The following is an 11,353-nucleotide window of genomic DNA, read 5'->3' as shown; positions in this document are numbered from 1 at the left end:
TAAATAAGTCAACAACATAATGCCTTGATATGTTTTTTATTATTTTTTAGTATTATTTGATTAAAGGACAATTTACAGACATTTCTAAGGGTAGACAAAATAAAAAAACATTAATAATTTATTTAACTCGTTTACATTTAACATGGAATAAAACATTTAACATGAACAACAATTTACAGCTGACAAACACTTATATATATTATATCATTGAAACATAACATTGAGAGAACACACACATGTACATGTATATATATATTTATTTACAGTTTCAGTCAGAGGAGACCTTCACAGACATTTTCTATTCTGCAACAGTGTTAAACACTGGATATCCTGTTAGCACTTTTTAGCACATATTTCCAGTATCTGTTACTGGTTCGAAAAACCACAATTTCATAACCGTCCATAGATTTCACCCACTTTCTGCAAGAATTCCTCGGTCCTCAATTCATGATGATCGTAGTCATCCCATAGTTCCGATATTCTTTTGTCTAGTGACTGATAGACAGCTCTTCGAATACGGCATATGATCTCCTGTGCTACCAGGTTCACTGTGTAGTCTACCATCTTAGCCTCTTGATGAAGGATTGGTATTAGCACATAGAAGGCGAGTTTCCCCCGGCCAGCTTTGTGGTTCAGTCCTCTGTGGTAACCTAAAAAGTAAAATTTAAAAGATTAATAATAATAAACATATTTTGTTAACACATATTAAACAAGCAATTATCATAGTATTGCAAGCAATCCATAAGTCCCCTACCGGTTAGAACCCCATCAACATTCTGAAGGGCCATTGGCCATTCACTAATGTTTCAATTTTTCTCTATTTTAAGTAAATTTGTTGGAAAAGTTCTTTAAAAGTGATCACAGGAAACAGTTTTTATGAACAGACAGACAGACGGACTGAAGGACACTCTAAAGTTAATATTTGAAACATCCCTGTTACCAAAATATAACATTTTAAAGCAAAATTCTTAAAGAGGAGATAACTCTTGAATTAAAGATGCAATTTCATACTTTTACTCAATACCTTCAGTATCGTTGTTTGTTCTAACGGTTTGCTTGTACACAGACCACTCTTCTGGGGACCAACAAGAATTCTCCATCCATCGGTCATTGACATATGTAAAAAGATCAGCCACTGGTTTACTGCTTGTGTCTGCTCTCTCTTTCAGTTTGGTGAAAGCTCTCTTGATCTGGTCACCTGGTAAGAACGGCAAGGCTAGCAGCTTGCTTATGATAGTGTGTACTGTTCCCCGTTCACGATATGTAGTACTCAGGCCCAACTCCTGTTATACAGGTCTGTGAAATTTATATTTAATACATGAATACATAGTATAGTTTATAAAAAAAAATTTAATATAAATTATAACATAAACATACTGCAGTTCTCATTTTTTTTTTATAAAGTTTAAAAGCTTTTAAGCAGTTTAAAAGCTTTTAAGCAGTTAAAGCTGTTTATACATTGTATTGCCCAATGTTATGCAAGGCACTTTCATCCATTAAATGTTTATTGCATGTCACCTTGTTTATTCAACATGTTGATTGGTTGTTTATTCAACAGTTATCTCATAATTGATTAGATAATTGGATTAAAATGGTATTACTGTGTGAAAAAAAAAATGTATGAATAAATAAATAAATAAATAAGAACGAATGAATGAATTGCTTTATGAAATCAGAGATGTAGATAGTAGCTCCTATATACTCAATTGAACTAATATCACTCATGCCTTTCAAACAGTGAAAAATTAGGCACTTTGTAGCAAATAAGATTTGATGGATGTACATTTGATCCTTTTATATTATACACCATTTGAAAATTAAATATTTTGTCTGTTGCTGCATTTTAAAATATTGGTAACTTTCCTTGCCTTTCACCATACATAGCAAAATTTACCATTGTTTTCATCATTTGAATAGATTTGTAACAAAAATCAATAAGTAGTTCTCTGTAAAAATTGATGTATCATTTATTTAAATTGGAACTGTTTATTTTTTACCGTCAGCCATAGACAAATGCATAAGCTTTTAGAAACTGGTTCATAAGTTTTACTTGATATAAGTTTTAAGTTTAATAAGCACATGTGATATCTGAACTGGATAGGAAGTTTCCTATCTCTGTTACCTATGTCTCTGATAAAATATACAAAAATTATTTATCCACTTATTGTAATGAATAAAAAAAGAACAATTTGTATTTACCTATAACTTTAAGAAGTTGCTAACAAATTAAATAAACTTACCGGTATCACATGCTATGTGTTGCCAGTTCCCACATTTATCACAATCAACTGCAGCATCATTATCAGACACAATTATCCTGCATTTAATACAAAGATCATCCATAATGTCATTAACAAAGGAAGTGTGTCAAAAAGATTATATACTTAAAATATATCAAAGGAAAAATCACACAAAGGTTCACTTCAATAGAAAGATTATTCAATTAGTTATATCACTTACACATAAATTGAAATTAGTATTAATTATATAAAAATAAATAACAAAAATTTACTTACTATCAACTTTGTGATATGAGCCTTTTTGTAGTGCAAAAACAACAATTATAACCATTGTCTTTGGTCAATTACATTATAAAATAATATATAACATTTGTTAAGACAATAAACATACTCACTCACTACTGTTTTGAATACATTTGACATTTTTGAACATAAAGTATTGTTGAACACAAAATAAAAAAAATGGGGGGTGAAGTGTCTTAATCAAATTTCTTAAAATGAGGGGTGAACTGTCTAAGGGGTGAGGTGTCTGCAAAAAAGGGCCTAGGGTGAAGTGTCTGGGGGGTGAAGTGTCTGTAAACCAGAATACTCAATAGTCGACTTGCAACTTCACCACTGACACCAGTTCACTTTCACAGGGAAATCTGTCCTTATTTCATTTAACACTGTTAAATCTATTCTACATAAAGTGGGATATGAAAAATGACAGATGCCTCCGTGTTAACTTAAGCTGTTAAGATTAAGAGACTAAAAAGTAAGAGTACTAAGTGGTGAAAATCATTTCTGTTATTAACTGATAAACCTTTACATTGTTGTATCCACTGATCAAGGCCAGGTAAGTGACTTGTAAACCTTTTGTGCAGAATTATATCCCCTTTTCTATGTTGCGTTTTTTTAACTATCCAGCAGTGAGTGAGAAGATTTAAGGACAGAGCGGACCTTGCCACTGAGTGGACCTTACCAAGACAGACTGTAGATTATTATATGGGGCCTACTTTGATTTTAATGTCAAATATTATTCAAATTCATTGACAGCATGTTTTATATTTGGTATTATCAACATTGCTCACACAATTAAAAGTAGTGTTAGCTACTTAGGTCCACCCTGTTTCACAGTACGCCCCTTCCTACGAGTGAGCCAATATTGGAATGCAATGTTCAAGGTCTTTTTTTGTGCGCACTGTCCAAGCAAGGTCTGATCTTGTCTCAACAGTTTCATTATTGTAATTCTACATGTAATTGTTCTATAACAGTACATTTACCTCTGTGGAGCAAAACCCTTTAACCCATTACATTATATACACGCCTTTTAACGCCTTTTTCACCCCCCCCCCATTTTGCTGTCTAAAATGGTGAAAAAATGCCTTATTTAGGCCCCCAACACTTGTTTTTGTTTGAGAAATGTTGTTAAAAAAAGTGACCTCTTTTTCGGCACGGCCCCCCAACCCAAGAAAATTTTGGACTTGTGAGAGGCTATAAATGACCCCAGATTGATCATAAGGTAACGTGTAACCAACGCTGAAAAGCATTTGACTCTATCTCAATCCATTGAGAAGTTGCAGCACTTTGAAATCAATTTTGATGGAAAAAATCAACGCAAAATAGTGATTTTTGGCAGTTTTGAGATGTCCCCTCGTTGCCATGGTAACAGAAAATTTAAGCCTGAGCATGGTGTTGCAAGGGCAATGGTCCAGTCAACATTTGTGCCATTAGTTTGATTAGTGTTGAAGCAGTTTTTATAGTATTATAGCAATTTGAACTTGTAACGCGAGACTTTTCAATGAAAACAGCCATTTTTCACAAAATGCTCATGAAGTAATGGGTTAAGAGCTCAAGATTTTAATCCACTCGAAAGATGTTAAATTTGTTGTGAAGACTTAATATCTATAGAAGAATTGATACTGTTGTTGTAAAGAGGTTATTGGTCTACAGAGGACCAGAGATGTAGATATCAGAGATAAGCAGCTCCTATATACTCTATTGAAATATCACTCATCATCATGCCTATCAAAAAGTGAAAAATTAGGCATTTTGTAGCAAGTAAAACTTAATGGATGTACATTTTATCCATATACATGTGTATAATATACAATTTAAAAGTCAAATCTTTTATCTATTGCTGCATGTTAAAATAATTGTAACTTTCCATGTCTTTCACTTAGAAAAACAGAGTAGCCAGTTTTTTCATCATATGAACAGTTCCTAAGCTGTAACAAAAATTAATTCTTTAGAAATTGATTTATTTATATAAATGGGAATTGCAAATGTTTTTACCTGCAGCCATACACAAATACATAAGCTTTCAGAAACTTTATTATTTTTTTCTGATTTTTATATCTTGTTATTTGATAAGTTTTACTTGCTACAATTTTTAAGTTTAGCAAGCATGCATGATATCTTAACTGGCTAGGAAGTTGCCTATCTTTGTTATCTATGTCTCTGAGAGGGCCAATCTGCAAATATTACACTGTACATAATCCTTCATATACTACATGTACTTGAATTGTTAATATAAAGATAATAAGCACCATAGATTTGTAGTCTGTAAGACACAGTAACAATTTGTGATTACACATCTGAGACTCTTATCTACTAGCTATCATATTTGAAGATTTTGTTTTCATGTTTCAGACTGCAGATGTCAACTTCATGAAGAAAATGGCCCATGTTGTCTTACTGACATCTAGTCTGATGTTTGTTGCTGCAACCATGGCAACATTCAAAGAGAACGATTTATCATCTGATGACACCAAGGGAGATAATAATGACTGTCATCTTTATAGGGTAGAGGAAAGAGTTACCTTGAATTGTTCAGGAGTGATTATTAATGAAATCACATTTACAAAACTTTCTGACCAAAAGGTTCATGTGCTAGATATAAGTTACACTGGAATAAAAGATTTTTCTTTATTTCGGAATTTCAAACGAAATATGTGTAAAAATTTGCTAGTTATAAATGCTAGCCACAACGGTGTCAATAACTTTGAAAAGGACGCTTTCATGGTGTTTGAAAACTTAGAAAAACTTGACTTGTCTTTTAATGATATAAAGAGCTTACCTGATGATGTTTTTGTATCAATGCAAGATCTCAGATACCTGGATCTATCTCACAACCAGCTAACTTCATTACCAAATAAACTACCAATGACAGAGTGGTTTGACATTTCCAGTAATAGGATTTCAAGTATTCCAGAAACATTTTCTTCTGTTTTGTATCCACAAACTGTGTTTTTGCTCGGACAGAATCCATTCAAATGTACATGTGACCAGTTGTGGTTAAAAGACTTATTTAGCACAAGGCAATATCTGCTTAACTTTGTTGACAGATTAGACCCACAAAAATTCATACCAGTTTGCAATTCACCTAGTAATGTAGCTGGGAAGTCATGGGATTCTTTGGAGGATAATGACTTTAAATGCATTGGATTGGATGAAAGTAATTCAAAATCGCCCAATGAAAGAACGCCTTTTAGTAATAAATTTCAAGAAGAAATAGAAGTGAAAGTATCAGAGATTGGTCAAAACTGGGTCGTGTTGAATTGGAATGGGAATTCTGATGTCAGTGATAAAGTTATTCAAATAAAATATCACAAGTTTGGTAGTAAAAATGATATGAAGGAGGTGGTTTTACCACTTTCTGCAGGAGGATACAGGTTAAGGAATCTAGAAAATAGTTCACCATATATCATATGTTTTACTGTTATGCTTGGATCAGACTCGTTTTCTCTTGGTTGTGAAGAAATAGTAACCACTAAAACTTCAGACCCCTGGTCATTTGGGCATTTATATAGATTTGTGATAATTACACTATGTGACTATTCAAATCATTTAATTATTTTTATATTTTTATTTTTAACTACTTTTTATCTCATTCAAAAGAAAGAAGCAAATAAAGATAATGAAACATATTTGAAGGTTATATCCATCATTTTCCATGCTAAATATCATAAATGGACTTTTCCATCGTAGTTTTTAAACATGAAAACACAGCATGTCAAATATCTGAATGTAACCCTGTAAGGTATAACAAGTTTTTTTTCTTTTTAAGGGAGACAACTCTAAAATTAGGTAGTGCTTTCCCCTTGTTTATTGCCATAAATGCCTTAACCATGTCTTAAACTGCATGAATTTTGGCTCACAGACAGGTTAAATATCAAAAGAAACAAGAAGCGCTGCAATGCGATGAAAACCAGGTTTTCAACGACCAAACAATCCATAGGTCAAAGTGCACTGAAGTAAATGAGTAGATACTGAAAATTCTATTGTAAGCAAATTACCTTGACCTTGCTCCCAGATATCTAAGTGGCAATCCAAAGCTGCCACTCAGCAAGTTCGGTGTCAAAAAGTCAAAGCAAACTCAAGTTATAACATGAAAACTTAATGCATTAACCTTGATCACAGACCTGGGTAGCAATCCTGAGCTGCCTCTTGTGTCAATAGGCCAAAGCAAACTCAAATTATTGACCAGAAACTGAATTTCTATCTTTAGTAACAGGGACCTTGACCTTGATCACAGACACCTGGGTAACAATCCCAAGCTGCCTCTTGATTTAACCTATCCATACACCAAGTTTGATGTCAAAAGGCCAAAGAAAACTCAAGTTATTGAGCGGAGTGTGAATTTTTATTTTTAGTAAGTGACCTTGACCTAGATCACAGACATCTGGGTAGCAATGCCAAGCTGCCTCTTGATATAAGCTATCCATACACCAAGTTTGGTGTAAATAGGCCAAAGCAAACTCCAGTTATTGAGCGGAAACTGAATTTCTATTTTAAGTAACAGTGACCTTGACCTTGAACACAGACACCTGGGTAGCAATCCCAAGCTGCCTCTTGATATAAGATATCCATACACCAAGTTTGGTGTCAATAGGCCAAAGCAAACTCAAATTATTAAGCAGATACTGAATTTTATATTTTTAGTAACAGTGACCTTAACCTTGATCACAGACACCTGGGTAGCAATGCCAAGCTGCCTCTTGATATAAGCTACCTTCACACCAAGTGTGGTGTCAAAAGGCCAAAGCAAACTCAAGTTATTGACCGGAAACTGAATTTGTAATTTTTAGTAATAGTGACCTTGACCTTGATCACAGACACCTGGGTAGCAATCCCAAGCTGCCTCTTGATATAACCTAGCCATACACCAAGTTTGGTGTCAATAGGCCAAAGCAATCTCAAGTTATTGAGCGGAAACCGAATTTCAATTTTTGGTAACAGTGACCTTGACCTTGATCACAGACACCTGGGTAGCAATCCTAAACTGCCTCTTGATATAAGCTATCCATACACGAAGTTTGGTGTCAATAGGCCAAAGCAAACTTAAGTTATTGAGCGGAAACTGAATTTCTTTTTTTAGTAACAGTGACCTTGACCTTGATCACAGACACCTGGGTAGCAATCCCAAGCTGCCTCTTGATATAAGCTATCCATACACCAAGTTTGGTGTCAATAGGCCAAAGCAAACTCCAGTTATTGAGAGGGAACTGAATTTCTATTTATAGTAACGGTGACCTTGACCTTGATCACAGACACCTGGGTAGCAATCCCAAGCTGCCTCTTGATATAAGCTACCTACACACCAAGTTTGGTGTCAATAGGCCAAAGCAAACTAAAGTTATTGAGCGGAAACCAAAAGTTGACGCCCGCCCGCCCGCCGACTTCAGCATTACAATAATCCGGTTTTCCTTGAAAACCTGATTTATAAAAGCTATTTGAAAAGAATCAATAGCAAAACCAAGTCTCATTTATTTGAAATCATCATGTCAAAAAACATACATATGTACATGCCACACAATTATAGAAGTTGAAGTTACAAATTCATGAAGTCATCTCTGGACCATTATCTACATGTATGCAACTCAATTATGGGAACAGGTGATAGTTTATAAACTACTGCCCAGTGTTTATATATTAATGGAGTTGTTTGAAAATCACAAGATGTTCTAAGCCTTATGCATCTTGGTCATATTTCACTGAAATATGAAAATTGATCTATAAGCAATTCATACATCATTTAAAATGAGAAATTCTGATAAAAAAGGTGAACTCTTTAGGAGTCTCACCATAGCTTTAGGAGTCTCACCATAGAATGCATCATAGACTACCTGAAAATTTAAAAGTTTCTATTTATTATGTTTTATACATGTATACTGTAAACAGCTTGTCCATCTGTCAGGATTTGTTTTGTCTAAGGGGCAAAATTCTTAAATAGTATCCAACTGAGCTTAAAGCTTCCTACACAATCAACAAAAAAATGCCCTTTGTAATTTTTATATACTCAAATTTGTTCCAGACGTACCACGAGAGAATCAATTTGAAGCCTCAACACCTCTTTTCTACAGTCACAGCAAAGACCTATACTATGTGTAAAAATTAATGCAGAGGGGACTCAAATAAAGCACACACTGGTCAAGGATATTCACTTTCTGATCCAGTCAGTTAAAAATTAAGTCTGCAATAAACTAAGCCAAACCGATATGTTCCACCTTTTCTCATTTTAAGGAATAGGGAGAGCTTTTATGCTTTCTCATGCATCAGCATCACACTTTAGTTTAGTTTTTGTGTGCAAGTTGGTATCTCCTAAACTATTGAAGGGAATATGTTGTAACTTCACACCCTTATTTGAGAGCATAATGGGACGTCACAGTCAAAGGCTCATAATTCTAACATAGATTTTGACAGAATTATGGCCCTTTTTGAACTTAGAAAATTCTACATTATTTAGGCTCCTGTTTTACTATCAAGCACTGAGGATATTCAAACACAGTGTAGTCCCTACAGCTCTTGTCATGACAAAGAAATTAACAATGATCAATCTAATAACTGTTATAATTTATTGCATAGAAATTTATATAATTTATTATACAGATATTATAAAATATAAATATACCTTCTCCATTTACATAAATTATTAATACACAGAAAAGTTATTAAGTATATAAATTATATAATAAAATTTCATTGCACAAAGACACTGAATAACTTACTTATCATATTATGTAACATTATTTTGTGGACGGAAAATAATACACAATTAGGAAATGTAACATTGAACAATTTTGAAGAACTAAAAACAATATTTAAGATATGCTAATAAAACATAATTGAATGTCTGGTTTTTATGCAGATTTGAACACCTTGGTCATCTCAATTGGTCAACCCAACTATGCAGCCTTCCAGGATAATAACTAACCAGTAAATTGACTGATTACTCCGCAAGTAACCGACTACTTATTCTACATGATTTATGAATCAGTTAAGATGGACAAAATTAATGACCATTAATACAGACTTGATGTCCCACATAAATTGTAATGGAGAAATTTTCCCTTGTCAGAGAATCAAACTAGCGATCGCGGGATTTCAAATCCAATGCTCTCCAAACTGAGCTTAACAGGCAGACTTTTTAATAAGATTTTTGTTTGTTTGTTTGTTTCATTTTACGCCTTTTTCCAACAGTATTTCAGTCATATAGGCGGGTAGTTTCCTAACCATCGTTCCTGGAGAGTTACACCAGTACTAGACTACCTTCATAAGACAACAGGAATCTAATATATTAATGAAACCAGAACAGATATAACAAAGCATCAAAGTGTATTAACAAAAAACATCAATTTCAAGACTATTTATTTTGTACATGTAGTTACCTACATAAAACCACCATAAAAACAATAAATACAAAATCTTCCATAAGCTTATCGTTAACAATTATACATGCATGTATGTTCTTTTCATGTAATTATTAACACCCTTTCAAAATAATGACATTCCTTCGGCTAATGAAAGATAGATAGATACATGATTTTATTTGAAGTGCTTAGGTAGTGAACAACTTTCCTGGGCTACAGGAAGTGATTCATAGCTTTTTTCTTTTTGTTTGGTTTTATGTCGCGGTTATCTGGCAACTTTCAGCGTTATTGGTGGGCCATATGACCTCTAGAGCTCTACTTTGTTTGTGTGATATTGAACCCAACCCCCCAAAAAAGTGATGAATTATTACTTGACATACTATAGAATAAAACATGACGTTCTATATCTTCTGGTAAAAAAAACAATAATACTTGTTTCCTGAAATTCAGAAAATGTGGGTTTTCCCTCCTTATCCCTCTGTGCAAACAAATTTTTGCCATTACAATTTCACTATGCAAAACATTTTCACAATAGTTTAGTCAACTAATTGGGCTTATTTTCAAAGTAAACTGTAAAAGTTTCTTTGTTCCCCCTGATTAAGTGGGAAATCCCCAAAATATGCTAAATTCAGGATTTAGTTTATTGACTGAATATGACAAACATCATCAATTATAGAATTAATATATCTAATTAATGGTGAACACTCAAATTTGTAAGCATTTGAAAATCAAAATTTGTCTTATTAATTCTGTAATTCAAAGCAGAAGTAGCCCATTTTAAAGGGGCGTGTAATTGATACACATGCATCACAGGTTTTGGATTAAACAGTTGCAACTTGTAGGCCATTGTTTACCAACCCCTCAATTTCTGTAATCAATTCAGCCACTACCTCTAAAGATATGCAATACATTTAAATTGATTTTCAAGAACTTATTATTTGATGCTTGTAGTTTTATCAAGTGACTCCAATTTACGTCCTTCTTTTGATGAAGGGGCGAAATTATTCGAAAACGTTCATATGTGTAATTTAACGGTACTTTTGAATTAATGTTTGTTACAATTTTTAAAAGGAAATAGTGCATCATGATGGGAAAAAATATACAAAGCATGAGTAGTTACTAAGCTCTATGAAAGTGTTAAGTCAAATTATGAAAATTGGGGAGGAATATAAGATTTATTTATATATGAGCTGCGTCACAACAAAACCAACATAGTGGGTTTGCGACCAGCATGGATCCAGACCAACCTGCACTGATCAGGATCTATGTTCTTTGCTTACAAACCCTATTACAAGTAGAGAAACTGATAGCAAACAGCATGGATCCTGATCAGACTGCGCAGATGCGCAGGCTGGTCTGGATCCAGGCTGGTCGCAAACGTATTATGTTGGTTTTGTCATGGCGCGGCTCAAATGATATTCTTAAGGCCGTTGTGATAAAAACCTGTAAATACCACAATAAGAATATGAAAACAATATGACT

The 11,353-nt window shown here is 33.6% G+C and overlaps 1 protein-coding gene across 1 annotated transcript; it reads right to left on the bottom strand.

Moving 5' to 3' along the window:
* Positions 1 to 1,906, bottom strand: LOC132759936 (uncharacterized). Its single transcript, XM_060751816.1, has 3 exons — positions 1,895 to 1,906; positions 1,025 to 1,283; positions 1 to 650 (listed from the first exon to the last, which is right to left on the bottom strand). Exons 1-3 carry the CDS (start codon positions 1,904 to 1,906, stop codon positions 391 to 393), a joined length of 531 nt encoding a protein of 176 aa, XP_060607799.1. The 3' UTR covers positions 1 to 390.
* Positions 1,907 to 11,353: the final 9,447 nt, after the last annotated feature.

The sequence above is a fragment of the Ruditapes philippinarum genome, unplaced genomic scaffold, assembly GCF_026571515.1.
Source record: "Ruditapes philippinarum isolate M1 unplaced genomic scaffold, ASM2657151v2 ctg8095_1_1_1_1, whole genome shotgun sequence".
Lineage (NCBI taxonomy): Eukaryota > Metazoa > Mollusca > Bivalvia > Venerida > Veneridae > Ruditapes > Ruditapes philippinarum.
This window is presented reverse-complemented; position numbering and strand designations above follow the sequence as displayed.